Raw genomic sequence first — 17,190 nt, forward strand, 5'->3', positions numbered from 1 at the left:
AGTACTGTCTCAAAATCCAGGTATTGTGAGATTTTGTAGCAATATAGAATCAATTGCTTAGCTGGAAATATTTAAAATAAATACATAAGTACTTACATATTATTGTTCAGTTGTTAATCACTTCACATAATGGAAGTAGTATAATCCTTATATACTATTTACAGACATATGTGCATAATAATTACTGACTATGTTGATAGATTGCTTGCCATTATTTGTATCTATATTATACTTTCTGGAGAAAAGTTTTATACACTGCTTAGTATGCCATCTATAGTTATTGTCAGTTTATTTTCTATTTTGGAACCAAGGCCATGAACCCTCTGTGATAATCTCTAATAATATCTGTGATCATTTGGATAAATCACTTAAATGTTTTTCCTGATACTGTTTTAAAGAATGATTTCAGTAAAATCATTGAAATAGCCTGATTGAATAGGTTTTTGAAACAAAATGATGCTTTCTGTAGTAATAATTTCTTCTAGTGGTATACAACTCCCTATGGGGAAATTAATCTTATAAATACCACCATTTGTAAATGGAAAAACTCAGTGTAACAGTATTATTTTTTATTTTTATTTATTTATTTATTTTTTAGAGAGAGATTTTTGCTCTAGGGCACGTTCGCTTGCCAGAGAGAGAGAGAGAAAGTGAAAAATCATACCCCAGTGGGGATGACTACACCACATTCCCTTCTCCTCCATTCTCTTCTCAAGATTTTGTGCATGCATGCTCACGTGCCTGGTGTGAGTTCAGGTCCGGGACTTGAACTGCAGTTGACTACATGAGAGTCCAGCGATGTAACCATTACACCATCTGCTGGTTCCCTCAGTGTTCTTCTTTGTTTTTCATTTCTAATTATTCAAGGGAAGGATGGTGAAATTTGCATAAAATACATATAGTAGTCCTTCCTTAGCCATAGTTTTGGTTTCCATAGTTTCATATACTTACAGTATATAAAATATTTTTTGAAAGAGAGATCACATTTGCATAACTTTTATCAAAGTATGTCATTATGATAGTTCTTTTTATCTGTTAGTGTTGTTAATCTGTCATTGTGCCTAATTTATAAACTAACTTCGTAATAGGTATATATGCATAAGAAAAATAGTGTAAACAGGCTTGGTACTGTCTGAAATTTTAGGCATCCCCTAGACATCGTGGAGTGTGTCCCCTGCAGATTAGGGGGAACTACTATAAACCAGTAATCAATATTCGAAGTTTTTTTTAGGAACCTTCCAGAGTTGTTATTTTATGAGCTTTAATTAGTTTAAGAGGATACACTAACCAAATCTCTGGAGGTGGTATAACATACTGGGTATAAAAGCTGGCTTGAGAGACTGCCTTGGTTTACCCTGGCTCTGTTACATATTATACGTTAGACAAGTTAAGGAATCTATATTTATGCTATTTATCTGTAAAATGACAATATTAGTATATAATAACTATCTAGTGGTGTTACTGTGGAAACTATGAGATTATCCTTAGTGATCTTTCACGAAATGTTAGTTACCTTATTTCTTTTATATAAGGGAGGTTGTATACTTAAAAATTAGCCTTCATGGAAAAGCAAAGTAAAAACCATTGCTTTCCATTAAATAGTTTATTACCTTGCTAATTAAAGTGTAGTCTATAGAGGAGTAATATCAGTACTACTTAAGTGCTTATTAGAAATGCTGAATCTCAAGTTCCACCTAGATATACTGATTTTGAATCTGTATTTTCAACTGTGTGGTTTCAGTCCTGGACTGGTGGCTTGATAAACATATCAAGTGTGTGTGTGTGTGTGTGTGTGTGTGTGTTTGTGTGTGCACGCATGTGCATGCATGTGTACATGTACATGCCTAAAATCCTGAGTAGAGGGAGAAATGGAGGAGGGATTACAGCATAATTATCTCCCATAGGTATGAGGGTGTTTTCTTAGTTTCCCTTCCTCCCACTTTCTCACTCCCACGAAAAAAAAAAAAAAAAACCACGAATCCTTGGTTTAATAAAATCCTTAGCTGAGTCATATGCTCATTAGTTTGAGAAGCAACATCTTAAAAAGTTTGAACATTATCCTGTAGTTCTTGTATCTTCCCCTGTATTCAGGAACTCCTATAAAATCACAAGTGGAATAGAAGTAAAGCAACTGCAAACTTCATTTATGGAAAAATGAAAGGCAGGTATAATCCACATACTGCTAGATATGTATAGAGCTGTCCAAGGCAATTGAGATTCTGGGGAGGCTACCCACCTAAAGTTAAGTAGTACAGGAAGTTGCTAGGGAACCCATAGCTGAGATCCTGGAATTGCCACCTGAAAGATGAAGGGGTTTCATTTTCAAAGAGATTCCTTAAAGTTAAGAGATCTTATTAAAAACTATATATCGCTTGTTTACTATAGCCAAGGCAGGAATTGAGATATAGGAACTTAGATAGCCAGGATCTAAAATGAACAGGACTGATATACAAAAAAAAAACAGGAAGGAGAACATGAGGAGAGAAGAAACAAAGTTGAGGAAGCCCAGGGTAGAGGTCCTCAGATATTACTAGCAAAAATGCTCTCCCTGATGGTGAGGGTGCACCCTAAAGGGTTTGTGGAAGCTGTGGGAAGTAGGATCACCATCAGTAGCCCTCCTGGGCTCGTATTGTTGTAGAAGTGGAAGAGTCATGTCTGTTTAATCACAGAGAGATCTTATTTATAGGAAGTAGTCTATATCGGGTACAACAAGAGAAGAGAGATGATTTGTGTAATCTGGAAGGTTACCCTAACTCTCCTCTCCCCCAACTCTCTCTGACTCTAAAGTTGTACCAGGAAAATCTAATTCATTCAGAAATGAATAATAAAAAATTAGATAGCTCAGCATCCATACGAAGATGCTGAGAAAAATGGTGGAAAAGAGTCGCATGACTCACAGGTAATTGAATAACCATCGTGGAGCAAATTAATGTTGTGATCTGGCATTTAGCTATAAAATAAGAAACTTTAAAGAGTCAGTCATCTCCAACATCTAAATTCGGTAGTAGTTATTTAAGATTTTTGCAGAACCAGCAGATGGTGTAATGGTTATGCCACTGGACTCCCACATAGTCCACTGCGGTTCAAGTCCCGAACGTGGGAGCTTAAAACTCATGCCAGGTGTGTGTGGGTATGTGCCCAAAATCCTGAGAAGAGAATGGAGAAGGGATTGCAGCCTGGCCATCCCCACTGAAAGAGTGATTTCTCACTTTCTGTCTCTCTGTCTCTCTCTATGTCCTTGGTGAGTACAGAAGCCCTATAGCAAAAATCTCTTTAAAAAAAAAAAAAAAAAAGTTTTTGCATCTATACCCATGAGAGAGGTAGGTCTGTAAGTATTCTTTTTATCAGAGCTTTACTGGTCACGTAAAACTAGTTGTAATGTTATTCCCTTGCTTTTAATTCTTTGAATGAGTTTGTATAAGAGTGATGCTGTTTATTTCTTCAGTGCACTTAAAAATTTAGCAAGCAAGGTATCTTGGCCAAGAAGGTTTTCTTAGTAGCATGTTTTAAAATAATTGTTGTGTTTTAAAAATAAATGTAGGGGAACCAGCAGTTAGCATAATGGCTATGTCGCTGGATTCCCACGTAGTCGACCGCGGTTCGCGTCCTGGACCCGGTGGCTTAGAACTCACGCCGGGCACGTGTTAGTGCATGCCCAAGATCCCTAGAAGAGAATGGAATAGAAGGGATTGCGGCATGACCATCCCCCCTGGGGGGTGATTTCTCGCTTTCTGTCTCTGTGTCTCTCTCTGTCTGTCTGGCGAGCACACACGCCCTGTAGCGAAAACCTCTCAATAAATAAATAAATAAATAAATAAATAAATAAATGTAGGACTATTATGATCATTTTGTCATCTGATATTTGTTTTATTGTTTTTAAAGGAAACAGCTTCTTTGATTTTGTTTATTAAACTTGCTGGCAAAAAGGTTCTTTATAATATTCTTTTTTCCATATTTGTAAGAGCTATATATCATCTACTATTTCCCATTATTGGAAAAATTTCTCCCAATATCATCTTGGGATTTGGGGCATGCATGCATATGTGCTCAGTGTTTTTCAACCAACTGGTTTTGGAATCAAACTCCACAGTTGGCTATGTAGGATCCAGCCACCTTAACCACTGTGCCGCCAACTGGCCCCCTAGTATTTTTAAAGCACCATCTTTTTCATTTTTTACTTTTGCCAGAAGATACTTGTACTCACCAGAGAGAGACAGAGAAAGTACCTCTCATGGAAAATGGTCATTCTACAGACTCTTCCTTTTCTTCCTGATTTTGGGATTTTGAGCATGCATGCCCATGTGCCTGACATGTTTCTCAAGCCATGTCTGGAACTCAAACTGTGCAGTCAGCCGTGTAGTATCTAACTGCCTTGACCAGCACAAGATATCATAGTGGTTATGTCACTAAGCTCCCACATCCCTGACTGTGGTTCGAGTCCTGGACCTGGATGCTTAAAATCATCCTGGGCACATGTATGTACATTCCCCAAGATCCCAGGAGGAGAATGGAGAATGGATACAGTATGGCCAACCCCCCGAGGGTAATCTCTCACTTTTCCCCTCACTGTCTGTCTCTAGCAAGCACATGCACCCTAAAGCAAAAATCTTTAAAATAAATCTCTTATATCACATAAGCCAGCACTGTGGTTAGTTGAAAAACAGTAGATGTAGTCCCAATGAAGTCAAGAGTAAGATTAAACTGCAGCCAATGCGTATCTTAATGCCAGCTGTACATTTAAATTAGAACAAAAAATTAGTTATATAGAGATTATAAAGCAATAATCCATTTGTCATTATTAGGATATATGATACACAGATTGAGATTGCTTCTGATTTTGTACTTTCCTATATTTTGAAATATTCGCAAATACATGAGGAGTTATGGTGAGTATAGGAACCAAGTCTAAACACAGAATTGATGTACATTTCATGTACCCCTTGTACACATAGCTTTATGTTAATTTTATACAATTTTTAAAATAATTTTATACATAAAATGAAGTTTGAATCCATTGAGCCATCAGAAAGCCAAGGTTTTAGGTATGGAATTTTCACTTACAGCACCACGTTGGCACTCAAAAACTTTTAGATTTTGGAGTATTTAGATTTTACATATTCACATTAAGGAGCTCAGACTGTATCTGGACAACTTAAGCAAATCAACTCAAGTTACTAGGGAGTAGAGTATTGAGATACATTACTATAATATATAGAAATTACTAGATGTGATCATTTTCAACATATATCTCCTTGATACATAAAAAAAGTATGTAAAAGAACAGCAGAAAATATTTAAGAATAACTCTTACAATGAAAGTACAAGACTTCCCACAAAAATAATACTTACAAAAAATAATTGAAGGTCACCCCTGTTGTGCAATGGTTAAAAGGATCAAATTCCACATTGCTAACTGTGGCTCGAGTCTTGGCCCTGGTGGCTTCGAAACATACCAGGCTTGTGTTCATGCGTGCCCACAATCTTGACTAGAAAGAGGAATGAAGGAAAAAGGAATATGAAATGACCATGCCCTATTCGGAGATTTTCTCTCTCTCTCTCATTCTCTCTCTCGGTGCACCCTCTACCAATTAAAAAAAAAAAAAAATTAAAAGCCAAAAATTGAAAAGATCCAAGTAAACATTTCTTTGAACAGAAATGTATGCCATGTTCTTATATACGTAGACAGTGTAATAAAAATTGTAAGTTTCCTAAGTTGTTTATAAATATAATTTTTAATTTCTTAATTAACATAAAGTAGTTTTTTTTTTTTCAATTTTATTGCCAGAAGGTGAGTATACTCACCAGGTGGAGAAAGAAAGCACTCCTGAGTCGGACATGATTATGCCCCAGTCTTTTTTCCTCTATTTCTTTATCCCAGAATTTTGGGCACACATATACACACCTGGTGTGTTTTTTAAGTCATTGAGACTGAGTCTCAAACTGCAGTTTGCATGTGGGATCCAGCGCCCAAGGCACAGCACTAAAACACTGTATGAGGCCAACCTGATATAGTAAGTTTTTTGTTTTTGTTTTTTTGTTGTTTTTAATTAGGCAAACTAACTCTAAAGTTCACTTGAGAAAACATACAAGAATGACTAGAAAAAATATTGAAAATGAAGGAAACAAAGTTGGATTACCCTATTGAATATTAAAATATATTTTAAAATCTCAGTATTTAAAACACTGACACAGGGAAAGTCAGAGCAATGTAACAGAAGAGAGAGTACAGAAATAGGCCCAAATCCAAAAGGGAGTTTAGTATATGATGAAGATTAGTTATCTCAGTTCTGGGGAAACCAAAAATGAATGGTGAGATAGCTGCATGGCTTCGTTAAACTAAAATTGAAATCTGTGTCACATTATATACCAAGGTAGTTCTAAATGAATTCATAATTTAAAATTAAAAAATGACACTATGAAAATTGTAGTAGGAAACATGGAAGAACTCTATTTTTCTTGGTGTAAGATTAGGCCTGGCTAACTGTGACAGCAGATCCAGAAGCCATAAAAGAAAAGTTCAGTAAATCAAACTGTATTTTAAAAATAATTCTGCATGGGACCAGGAGATGGTGGTAGTGGTTAAGGCACTGGATTTTCACATAGCTGACCATGTTTCGAGTCCTGGACCCTATGCCTTGAAAATCAAGCGCATGTGTGCCCAAAATCCTAAGAGAAGAATGGAGGAAAAGGGATTGTGATGTTGCTATACCCTCTGGGGAGTGATCTCTCACTTTCCCTCTCTTTGTATTTCTCTGTCTCGTACCAGTGAGCACATGCACCCTGTGACAAAATCTTAAAAAAAAAAAAACAACACTCCACATATCAGTGGATTTATAGGCAAGATCAAAAGGCAGAAGAGAGAGTATAATCTCCTATGAAGAGTTACTAGAAATTAGTAGTTAAGTTAAATAAATTTCAATAGCAATTTAAACCGTTCACAGAAAAGGTAGTACAGATTGTTCCTAATGATATAAAAAGATGCTCAATCTCACTTATTGTAGGAGAGAATCCAATTAAATCCACAGAGAAAGGACTCTTTTTCTCCCTCTGTCTTTTGTTCAAAACCCAAAAGTTTAATAACATGCTATGTTAGAGAAACCATGGGAAAATAGAGAAATATACTTCTAGTAGGAGCATAAATGGATATAGTACCCATGGGAACCAATTGAACAGGGTCCACTACAATTAGAATTGCATTTTTAAAATTACATACAAGATGGACAGATCCCTGTATGGCTGACTTTGCTGGTGGAGTCCTGGACTGGCAGCTTGAAAACTTGTCAGGTACATGTGTGCACATTCCCAAAATCCCAAGAGGAGAATGCAGGAGAAAGGCAACTTGGCCATCCCCCTGGGTGTCAGGGGTGATTTCCTTCTTTCTCTGTCTCTCTCCCTCTCACTTTCTCTCAGCCTCACCAACAAACAAAAAGAAAAAAAAGTTAATTCTGTACAATTAGATAAAGTTTGTTTTTAAATTTGGGAAGAAGACCATTAAAGGATTCTCAATAAGAGAATATTTAAAATAACACTTACATTACCTCAGGTTTTATTTCAATTTATTAAAAGGTTTATACTGGTCTTTTTTTTATTCTTTATTTATAGCCGGAACCACCAAAGAAACCATCTAATTGGAGAAGAAAACACGAAGAATTCATAGCCACCATAAGAGCAGCTAAAGGCCTTGATCAGGCACTTAAAGAGGGTGGAAAACTTCCTCCTCCTCCTCCACCTTCTTATGATCCTGGTATATGAAATATTATTTATTTATATATTCATGAAAACAAAATAATGATACATTTTATAAATTTTAAGTTGTTATTAAACTTTATTATAATAATGGAACTGATGAAACATAATCTTGAAATGCTTTTATATAAAATAATGGTGATAATCCAAGCATCCAGACTTATAAAGACAAATCAGTATACAGCATAGTATTTTTATCTGAATGCTTTTATTTAAAGAAGAAGTGGTATAATAAATATTTTTAAATTACTATAGTAACCATTACATGCTAGTATTCCAGGAAATCATTTAATCTTGCTCACTGTGGATTAGAATGTACTCATTTAGTAAGATTCCTATATTAGTTTGCCTGGTTCTTTAGTATCTTCTCATCTGAGAAGGAAAAAATAAATTTTAATCTACACTACTTGTAAAGTATACAATTCATAAACTGTAATATAGACCGAAAACTTAAATGGTGCCTTAAATTTATATGTTGTTATATTTTCTTCATTGGGCAGCTAAAAGTTACTTGTTGATTATTACCAAACAATAAACTTGTTGAAATAAATTAAGATATTTTGATACTGATAAATTTTTATGTGTGTTTCTAGTGTCTCATTTAATTGGGATTTTTATAATGCCACAAAATTTTTTTCTATAGATTTGTGATTTAATTAAAATTATTTACAGTATACTTTGTGTTTTGGGAGAATATTTTATCTTGGAAGTATTTGCTATTTCTTAAATTTGAATTAAATATTTTTTTTTTGAGAGGTTTTTGCTATAGGGTGCGTGCACTCTCCAGAAAGACAAAGAGAGACAGACAGAAAGCAAGAAATCACCCCCCGGGGGGGATGGCCACACTACAGTCCCTTCTCCATTCTTCTCTCGGGATCTTGGGCACGCATGCACACGCACCTGGCATGAGTTGAAGCCACTGGATCCCAGACTTGAATCGTGGTCGACTACATGAGAGTCCAGTGACATAGCCATTACACCCACTCCTGGTCCCAGAATTAAATATGTTAATAAGGTATATTTTTATCATTTCTTGTGTTGAGATTGCCAAGAGAAAATAAAAACTATTTAAAGTCAATTAAGCTATTTCTTAATGGTTTTTTGAAATAGAAGATTTTATATTAAGCCCATTTCTTAAAACGTATTTTAATGTTACTTGTTATTCCTGTTTGAATAGTCTACCATATAAAATATATATATTCATGATGAAAATAAATGATATTTATATAAAAAGAAATAACAGGTTTATTCTTTTGTATTGAAGATTTTCTTTCATTTATGTTTTTCCTCATTTGATTCAAAGCTAGGAGAAAATCAGGAATTTATCATGTAATAGCAGATATTTTCTTACATATTTAGATATGTTAGGCTCGGTGGTTATATGGGAAATTTTGCTTGTTTGATGTCATTACTTATAATCTTTACTCTTTATAAAAACTAATGTTTTTTATGTCCCATTTCAAGTACTCTACTCTTAATCTGTTTCTGTTTTAGATTATATTCAGTGTCCATATTGCCAGAGGAGATTTAATGAAAATGCGGCTGATAGACATATAAATTTCTGTAAAGAACAGGCAGCACGAATTAGTAATAAAGGGAAATTTCCTACTGATACCAAAGGAAAACCAGCTTCTCGAACACAGGTGAAATGCCCAACTTTAATTATTACTACAAATAAATGAGAAAATGTCTTTCACACTTACAGTTTTGTGTTTATGTTCTATAAGATATTAGCAATAGTTTTCTCACTTGCTAAAATAGAAATATTGTTAAAGGAGCAGTAAGATATTTGAATAGTTAGTTAAGAAAAAAAATTCTTAGAAGTAATTGATTTGAAAGTGACTTCAGCTTATTGAGACTTGCAAATATATTCATATAAAGAGGAAAAAAGTGAAAAAGTAAGTTAAAGATAGGTGAAACAGATGAAGCAGAGGGGTTAGAAGAGTAAGGAAATGGCATTAAAACTCAAAGCTTGAAAGTCATGTAATAAGTACCAAATATTATCATGTTATATTAGTAATATACATGAAGGAAGGAAAACCTTTCTTTTCAGAGTTAATTGCTAGTTTGGAACTTTTAGACAAATAATATTTCATGTATGTAAGCCTTTATTTCTTCATCTATCAAGTGATAACATACTTTACATGTTTGTGAGAAGCAAATGAAATGGTGAGTGTGAAAGCACTTAGCTAACCATAATCTATACTAGGAATTATATTTATTTAATTTTCAGTTGCTCATTGCTAGAATATAAATAGTCCCTGCAATTTTGCTAAATTCAGTGATTATAATAACTTTTTTGTAGATTTCTTAGTAATTTTTCTGTATCTAATTATGTCACCTATTAATAAAAACAGTTTTACTTTCTCCTCTGCAATCTCTATGCCTATTTGTGTTTGTGACTTATTTCACTGGCTAAACCTTTTGGAACATTATTGGATAGAATTAATGGCAGTGAGAAAGAAGTGTATCTCATGGTTTTTGGATGGAAAATTCTATAGATGGCTGTTAAGTCCATTTGATTTATGGTATCATTTAGAACGTTTATCTCTTTACCTATTTTTTGTCTAGATGTTCTGTCCAGAGGGGATAGTGCAGTGTTGAGGTCTCCAACAATTAGTGTGTTGCAGTCTATCTCCCCTTCTAAATCTAACAGTCTTTCATTCACATATTTGGGTGCTCCTGTGTTAGGCACATAGATATTAATAAGCATTATATCTTCTCAATCAATTGACCCTTTTACTACAATATAGTGCCCTTCTTTATCTCTTTGAACAGTTTTTGTTTTAAAGCCTATTTTGTCAGAAATTAGTATTGCAACTCCAGCTCTTTTTTGGTTCCCATTTGCATGGAAAACTTTTTTCCAATCCTTCACTTCCTATGTATGTCTTTATCCATGAAGTGGGTTTCCTGTAGGCAACAGAGAGAGGGTTTCTGTTTTTTAATCCATTCAGCCAGTCTGTGTCTCTTGATTGGAGAATTTAATCCATTACCGTTCACTGTTATCATCCATGTTCCTGCATCTGTCCTGACATTTAAGTTGGCCATTGTCTTAGTTACCTTTTATTCCTTTTTTTCTGGCTGTTACTTCTTTAGTTTTCCTGGAATAGTACTTTCTTCAGGGTTTCTTAGAGAGCTTGCCTGGTGTTGGCAAATTCTTTATTATTGAGAGAAGTTTTTCTGTTATATGTTGTTTTCTCCCCCTCTCTTTTCTGTGAACTAACCAAAGTTACTTTGTTTTAGCAATGGAACATCTGAATAAAATATATTATACTACCATTGATGGGAAACATATTTTAGAAAACCTTTCTCTGAGATGAAATATTTGAATCTGTACTTTCTCAACTTGAGTAATTCAGTGTTAATTAAAAGACTGCTTATTTAATAGAATATAAGCTTTCATCCTTCCAATTTTTTAATAGTAGTAAAATATATGTAACATAAAATTATCATAACCATTTTTAGTATACAGTTCGTGGTATGGGATATATTCATAATGTTATGTAACCCATAATGTTATGTAACCTTCACCACCATCCATCTCTGTAACTTTTTTTTTTCATCTATGTAACTTTTTTTCTTTTAACACCCAAAATTTTATGCCCAGAGAATATGAGCATTTGAACTGCTGGTTTATAATTCATAACCAGAAAGTGTTGATAAAATATTTTATTTTCATTATTTTAGTATAAGCCACCTGCACTTAAAAAGACAAATTCTCCTGGAACCACATCATCAGGATCTTCACGGTTACCACAACCAAGTGGCACTAGCAAAACTGTTGTAGGTAATGAGGTCCATAGAATAACTTACTTTATTTTATTTTTTTTTAGAATTACTTATTTAATTTTATTATTATTATTGTTTTTAATTTGCTATAGTCATGTGCAGTCATGAGAGAGAGCATGAGAGAGAGAGTGAGTTAGAAAGCAAGCTGCCAGGTCTAGGACTCAAATCGTGGTCAGCTACATGGGAGTTCAGTGCCTTAACCACTGTACCACCTTCTGGCTGGCCCTATAGCTTACTTTTTTAAAATAAACCATGTTAGTGATGGAAGTGAAGGTAGTTGTCTATTCTGGATTGTTATAATAGACTTATAATTAAGAAAAAATAAGTAATTCTGTGTAAAAAATAAAATTATTTCTAATAGCTCCTATTTCATATATATCTTTTAAAATTCTTTGATAGATTGTAATTGATGTGTCATCTATTAATAATAGTTTGCCATATTGTTATCTTAATTCTTTGACAATAGTATTTTCCCCTTATTGGTGCTTTATCATCTCATTCCTTTCTGAACATGACAATTAATCTTGACAGTCAAGTATTTAATAGTTTGAAGAATATATTGACCACTGAAGTATACCTTGATTTACATATCAATTGTTTGAAAGAAATTCTGAATTAAAGGATATATATACACATATATATATTATGTATATATATGTTTTATATATATATATATAATTACTATAATATATATATGTATATATATAAATTTCTTAGCTGGTAATTTTTGAGTTATAGCCACAAAAGTATTACTAAAGTATTGCTTTTCTTGTCAGATCCTCTGCTTTATGTGTTTTTTTTCTTTCAGAGTATTGTTATAATTAATGCCTTTTTTATTATAAGGTGTGCCTTCAAGTAAAGTGTCTTCAGTTAACAGCTCTTTAGGAAACAAACTTCAGACTTTATCTCCTTCTCATAAAGGCATAGCAGCCCCTCATGCAGGGTAAGTATACATGGAGTTTATTAGTGGTATGTATTTAAATAATATTAAAGTCTTATTTTGTTTAGATAATTAACATTTTCTTAGTTGAATAATTTTCTTCTGGAAATTTAGACTAAAGAAGCAATATGGAATGTAGAAAGTTTTTAATAATAAACCTAATTTATTAAGTACTATGTATCAGGCACTGTTAGAAATTTTGTATATACTTCATTAAAAGTGGCCCATAACCAAAGAGTTAGAGACTCAGATAGCAAAGTAATTTTCTTGAAGTCACTTATCTGTTAAGAGTTAGAAGCAGGATTTAGATTGGGATCTTTTTGGCTGTAAACATTGAACTTTTCACAAATTTTATCATAACATAAAATTTAAATAAATTTATCAAAATATTTACCTTTGTTAGAATAATGAATTAAGAAAACTCACAAAGGAATATTTTTCAGCCATAAAATATATAATGATTCTGCTATGATAAGAGAAATATATAAGATATAAAACTTCATGTTTAGTTTGATAGAAATTTAAAATATTTGTAGACAAAAAAGATTAAATATGGTGAAATAGTAACTGTGAGTGGTTGATTTCCTTTAATTTATTTTATTTTTTTTTTGTAATTTCTGTTTGCATACGATTTTATATACCTGGCTTTTAATGAGTAGTGTAGTTAAACTTTCAATAATCTATTTTAATGTGGGAAAAATTACTGGTAACACTAGAGTTTTTAATAAGCTAGCTCTTGTTAGAAACTTACCTTCTCTTTCATTTTGATAATTCAGAAAATAGTAGGATTGCCTCAGGTCCATTACAGTGAAGACGTATACCTGTATTTGTTCAAAGACTGAAACAGTGGTTTACGAAAATATAGTACATGTTTTCAAGACTTGGTTTTATGTAGGTCAAATTCACTTTAGTTTTCATGAGAGAAATATTATAAGGGTGTCTGTCAGATAAAAATAAGTATTGTTTCTTAATTCAGACTCCAAGACCTAAAAAGAGGCTAAGGTAACTGTCGTGATAGAAAAGGAAAACAATCAACTAACAAAATCTAAGTTAAATGTTTTTTCTTACTGTGCTTTCAAAAAGAAGAGACAAGCTAGACATAAGAAAAAGGCAGGTAATCAGTACAAAAAGAAAAAGTAAAAAAGCGTCTCATCTTCCAGTGGTAAAAATCTAATTTTGGGGGGGGGCTTTATTGAATTGACTCATTGAATGGTTAAGTTAAATATAGACTTAACAATATGTTTTAATTTTGGAGCCTTTTTACCAAATCACAGGTAATTGCCTTCTAGTTAGGTTATAGTATATATTTGTAGTCTTATTTATAGTTTGATTTACAGTTGATTATGAACTAAAAGCTGATTTTTTTGGTAGTACCTCACCTATTATACCGGTGATTTTATCAGTTGGCAATATTAGGTTGTAGTGTATTCTTTTTTTTTAAAGAATTATTGGGTTGTCAGAAAAGTCTTGACTCATTTTTACTTGGAAAAATACATCATGACTTTTCAGACAACTCTATATTTATTTAATTTTACTTATTATTTTTTTAATTTGACTGAAGAGAGAAAGGGAAAGACAGATGCAAAGTAAGAAAGAAAGCCACCAAGTCTAGGATTCAAACCATGGTAGGCCACGTGGGAGTCCAGTGTCTCAACCACCAACCACCTGCCAGGCCATGGGTAGTACTGTATTCTAAACTAGGGCATATGAAATTGTTTGGTAGAATGTAAAAAGGGTACTGACCTTGGAGTTAGAAAACTAGGCTTCTGTATACTACTGTGCCACTAAATAACTATATGAAATAAAAAAGTCATGACATAAAAATATGTCATGATGACCCAATATATGACTTTGAATATATCATTCTCTCTCTCCTTCAGGTAGTCTTCTCTAACTCTGCTTAGACCTTGAAAACTTATCTAAGAAAATCTGACCAATATTTATATGACCCCACTAAGGGAGAATACTTTTTTATAAATAAGCAGAGATTTTAAGTACAATAATTTTGTGAATTGTTCACTGCTTATAAGAACATGATTAAACATTTTTTATTGTCCCACATCTCTTGAACTGTCAATCATATCTGTTCAAATTCTCACTGCCAATTCTTTGTAAGATCCTTACATGTTAAAGAAGAGTTTCCAGCTGTTGAGAAAGAAACTACTGAAAGTAGTGTTCACTTCTATCCAGTATATATATAACTATAGTAATTGGAATTCTATTATGCTACTATATTAAATTAATACCATTTAGCTTTCTATATAGTTGCAAAGTTTTTCGTTGTTGTTATATAGTATATTTTTATTTTAGAATTACTGAGGTAATAATTTGTTTCCCTTGCCAGATCATAAGCTCCTTGGTGGCAGAGACTATGTATGTAACTACCAAATATAGTAGAATGCCTGATATACCGGCACCCAAATTTTTGGTTACCAAGAGAAAAAATAAAATTAATAAATTAAATCCCTAATCTGTAAACCTGTTAGTACAGCACAGAATTATGGCCTTGCTGCAGGTGAAATACTTGCACTTGGATAGCCAGCATTATTCCATTTATATAGTTGATTCAGTACTGAGTGAAGGTGAAATTAAGACCTCTAACTAATACATATATTCTGTAGGTGTATACTGTAATGTTCAGGAAGTTGAGTATCTGCTAAGATTAGTGAATGACATCATTTCAATGGCTTGCAGTTGTTTAAACCCTGGTGTACCCAATCTTTATATTGTGTTCTACTTTTATCAGGCGTGCTAGTGATCTGTAATATTTAGCATAGATTGAAGTCATGCTAAAGAAAAAAATTATCTTTCTACTTTGAAGAATTCTCATGTGTTTGGTAATTAACTTCTAGATAACCTTTGAGTCAACTTTTATCATTTTTTTAAAGCAAAACATTTACAATGGAAAAATTTTGCTTTATTCTATAAGGTTACGATCTTTAATGCTTAGAAGTTTTAGAAGTATAGTGAAACACTCAGCTTTTAAATACGTATTGCCACTTTTGAATCGGGTCAGTTTACATAGCTGTGCCTGGAGAATTGTGTTTTCTTAACAGTTAATCACCAATTTAAATAGATATTTCAACTAATAATTTTCAATAGATAAAAATACCAATTTTCATAGATTTACTTTTCATCCTCTGAAAAAGTGTTAGTTTACTTTAGAGATTGACTAGTAGATGTGGTAAAAATTAGACCCACAGAATATACATAAAGATCCTGTCTTAATTTAAATGACTGAATTTGGGACTGACTCCAAGGCACAGAGGTACCATGCTGGTCAAGAGAAACTGGATTGCATACGAAGACCAAAGTTCCAATCCCTAGCCATCACACTGAGTACACACATAAGTGCCCAAGATCCAACAGGCTGGAAGACTGGAGGAAGGCTATTACAGCATAATCAGGCCCTATGGAGGTCACTTTTCTCTCTCTCTCTCTCTTGCATGTGCCTTATCTTGAATAAAAAGAAAAAAGGTTAATTGAATTAGGTTTCTCATACTTTATTATATTAAAACTAAGAGATAAAGGTTTAGGTGCATTTAAATATGAATGGAAATACATTTTTATAAGCCAGTGTTTTTTTTTAATTTTTTTTTTTCCTTCAGAAAGGTTTTTGCTGTAGGGCATGTGCACTTGCTGGAAAGAGAAAGAGAGACAGAAAGTGAGAAATCACCCCCCGAGGGGGTGGCCACGCCACAATCCCTTCTCTGTTCTCCTCTGGGGATCTTGGGCACGCACACACATGTGCCTGGCATTAGTTTAAGCCACCGGGTCCAGGACTCAAACTGTGGTTGACTACATGCGGGTACAGCGACAGGCATTACGCCAACTGCTGTTCCTAAAACCAGTCTTTTGATGTTTGTATATTAAGTATGTGTGGAGCATGATTTAGACTTTTATGACCTTTGCTATCTTTTCTTACTGAACTATTGTAGAAGTACCTAAAACAATGTAGAATTGCAGAACTTGGCTTCTTAGGAGTGTAAGCTGTTGGATTAGGGAGCTAAATTTGCCATGGAATTGGAATACTAAATTGTCTGTGGAAGATTAATGTATTTAAGATTATAAGTAGACATATGACATATTTCAAGATTTTGAGTGCCTCAGACCATCAAACATCTTTTTTTTTTTTTGAGAGGGTTTTTTTCACTATAGGGTGCGACGCACACACATGCGCCTGGCATTAGTTTAAGCCACCGGGTCCAGGACTCAAACTGTGGTTGACTACATGCGGGTACAGCGACAGGCATTACGCCAACTGCTGTTCCTAAAACCAGTCTTTTGATGTTTGTATATTAAGTATGTGTGGAGCATGATTTAGACTTTTATGACCTTTGCTATCTTTTCTTACTGAACTATTGTAGAAGTACCTAAAACAATGTAGAATTGCAGAACTTGGCTTCTTAGGAGTGTAAGCTGTTGGATTAGGGAGCTAAATTTGCCATGGAATTGGAATACTAAATTGTCTGTGGAAGATTAATGTATTTAAGATTATAAGTAGACATATGACATATTTCAAGATTTTGAGTGCCTCAGACCATCAAACATCTTTTTTTTTTTTTGAGAGGGTTTTTTTCACTATAGGGTGCGTGCGCTCACCAGACAGAGAGAGACATAGAGACAGAAAGTGAGAAATCACCCCCCAGGGGGGATGGTCACACCGCAATCCCTTCTCCTCCATTCTCCTCCTGGGATCTTGGGCACGCACGCAC

At 33.7% G+C, this 17,190-nt stretch overlaps 1 protein-coding gene across 2 annotated transcripts in view; it reads left to right on the plus strand.

The window, feature by feature from the left end:
* Positions 1-17,190, plus strand: part of ZC2HC1A (zinc finger C2HC-type containing 1A) — a 52,789-nt gene that overhangs the window by 15,975 nt on the left and 19,624 nt on the right. For both annotated transcript variants that reach the window (XM_006165839.3, XM_006165840.3), the window contains exons 4-7: positions 7,603-7,744; positions 9,241-9,389; positions 11,434-11,533; positions 12,379-12,478. In XM_006165839.3, coding sequence (XP_006165901.1) covers positions 7,603-7,744; positions 9,241-9,389; positions 11,434-11,533; positions 12,379-12,478 — 491 coding nt within the window. The remainder of the gene's footprint in view (positions 1-7,602; positions 7,745-9,240; positions 9,390-11,433; positions 11,534-12,378; positions 12,479-17,190) is intronic.

The sequence above is a fragment of the Tupaia chinensis genome, unplaced genomic scaffold, assembly GCF_000334495.1.
Source record: "Tupaia chinensis unplaced genomic scaffold, TupChi_1.0 Scaffold144057_1, whole genome shotgun sequence".
NCBI classification, from domain to species: Eukaryota; Metazoa; Chordata; class Mammalia; order Scandentia; family Tupaiidae; genus Tupaia; species Tupaia belangeri.